The sequence below is a fragment of the Curcuma longa genome, chromosome 9, assembly GCF_044706935.1.
Source record: "Curcuma longa cultivar G26 ecotype Majalengka, Jawa Barat chromosome 9, ITB_CL_G26_1.1, whole genome shotgun sequence".
NCBI lineage: Eukaryota > Viridiplantae > Streptophyta > Magnoliopsida > Zingiberales > Zingiberaceae > Curcuma > Curcuma longa.
The window spans coordinates 2,348,646-2,351,059 of record NC_133869.1 but is presented as its reverse complement, the minus strand read 5'-3'; the positions used below and the strand labels follow the sequence as shown (position 1 = coordinate 2,351,059).

The 2,414-nt window shown below is 38.1% G+C and overlaps 1 protein-coding gene across 1 annotated transcript in view; it reads left to right on the top strand.

The window, feature by feature from the left end:
* The first annotated feature begins 969 nt into the window (after positions 1–969).
* LOC141835077 (disease resistance protein At4g27190-like) overlaps positions 970–2,414 on the top strand; it is a 2,304-nt gene continuing 859 nt past the window's right edge. The window contains exon 1 of the mRNA XM_074722504.1: positions 970–2,406. Within this exon, the coding sequence (XP_074578605.1) occupies positions 973–2,406 (1,434 nt within the window). The 5' untranslated portion in view covers positions 970–972. The remainder of the gene's footprint in view (positions 2,407–2,414) is intronic.

Here is a 2,414-nt window from a genome sequence, read left to right as displayed (position 1 = left end):
AACAAATTTACTAAATTTTTATTAGAGACTCCGAACTTTATAGAGAGAAATTGAAAAAATTATTTTAAAATTCAACTAAAGTGAGAAGGGTTTTATGAGTTTAAATGTTAGGTTGGTGTACAAATTTAAATTTTTTTTAAATAAAAATAATTAAGTTAATTATGATGAGACTGATTTATTGAAATGAATAAGATTCAAATTTCAGTGAAGTCAAGTAATATCGTCTTTTGTGATGATTAATTATAATTTTTTTTATTTATCTTTCCGTATATAATCATCAAATAAACATGTAAAATTTTTAGAAAGGTGAATTTCATCTTTTATTGACGAAAGAGAGAACGGATATAAAAAATTGAGGAGGAAAATTTTTATGGGAAGTTTTCCGTTGTTTATTCGGTGACGTGAGGAAGGATGGATTCCGCATCCTCGCTACTGTTTATTTGTAGGACGGATGCCTTCCCATGGGTCCTGTTCATCATTTTGTTCATTTCCTTTGGTTTCTTCTGGTTCCATCTTGCTCGCCACCTTTGACATTGCGGAGGTATGGTCGTCAACTTCTCTTTCGATGTTTTTTTTTTGCTTTCTCAAGTGATCTATGTGCAATCGGACAACCTAAACGATGATGTATATCTTCACTTGATTCTTCTGCTGCGAAGTGGTTGGGAAATTTTCGTGTGAAAGACATGAAACTTGATCTTTGTTAACTGGCACAATCAGAGCCTGAGAGGGGCTCCTGTTCGTGTATTTGCTTCGTTTCTCATATTTGTGTGGGCAATTTCGCATGTTGGGACCATCAAGAATAGAATGAAAACTAAAGGATTCTTTTGTGAAAGCCATGAAAGTTTCGGTTCTTTAACTTTGCTTTGTTTGATGGTCGATTTGGTTTTTCTCAGCAAATGCTTCATTTTTTTTTTTTAATTTTGATTTCTGAACTACCAAATAGACCCTGTATATTTACTTCCTGTGCAGATCATGGTTCCTCCTTGCTTCAGTACCTGTTGTGGAGGAATAGGATCCGGGACTGGGAATGAAATTGTGAAGTACTTTTGGAAAAAATTAAAGACACATGCATGCTATTTTATATATTACAAAAAGAAATTTGAGAAACTCAAAGAACAGTTTGATTTGTTAAAGGCCATAAAAGATGACACACAACAAAAAGTGGAGGCAGCTCAAAGGAACAATGAAGTTATCAGTGATGAAGTCAACTTGTGGCTAAACAAGGTGCTTGAACTGGAGGGGAAGTTTAATAATATCGAGAACAACTTCAACAGGCTTGTAAGGGATGAGAAATGTTGCTTCCCTAGTTTGGTGCCTCGTTATAAGGTCGGAAGGGAGGCTACCAGGAAAAGGGTCAAAGCATCAGAACTACTAGATACAAAGAACTTCCAAGCTTTTTCTCTTACTCTCGATCCATCAACTCTTAATCATCCATCGAATAGAGACTTTGTGAACTTTGGAGCTACCAAAGAGGCAATGCAAAAGGTTATTGATGCACTGAATGATGATAAAGTGAATCTGATTGGAATATATGGCATGGGTGGTGTAGGCAAGACTACATTGATGGAAGAAATAGGCAGAAAGGTCAAGGAAGCAGAAACGTTTGATGTGGTAATAGATGTGGTTGTGTCACAGAATCCAAACATAGCTCAGATCCAACGCGACATCGCTGATGCGCTGGGCATGCGTGAATCCTCAAATAGGATGTTGGCCACTAGATTGAAGCAGAAGAAGAAAGTTTTGATAATGCTGGATGATGTTTGGGCACGGCTGGAGCTGGTTAAGGAAGTTGGGATTCCATACCGAGAACACAAGGGTTGTAAAGTGATACTTACCTCCCGCAAAGTTGAAACATGCAATGTAATGGAAACTGATGTCTCAGTGGAAGTTGCCACCTTGTCCGAAGAAGATTCATGGCAACTTTTCAGAATGAGGGCAGGACAAGTTGCTGAGTCTGATGGCATAGAACCGGTTGCGAGAAAGGTAGCACAAGAATGTTGTGGTTTGCCTTTGGCAATTGTTGTAGTGGGAAGGGCATTACGATCTTACAAGGACTCAAGTGCTTGGGAAGATGCCTTGTCCCAACTCAAGCAATCCGTTCCTTTAAACATGGAAGAGGTAGAGGAAAAATTGTTCAAACCACTAGAACTGAGTTATCAAAACCTGAAGACTGCTGAACTAAAACAGTTGTTTCTCTACTGCTGCTTGTTCCGCGAGGACTATGACATCAGTGAGGATGAAGTAACTCGATATGCAGTGGGAGAGAATTTATTGAGTAATCTCTCCAATTTAGAGGCTGCATGGTACAGTGATTTTTTGCTCCAGAAACTGAAACTTTCATGTTTACTGCTTGATAGTAAGAAAGCCGGTTGTGTGAAGCTTCATGATGTAGTGCGAGATGTAGCTGTATATAT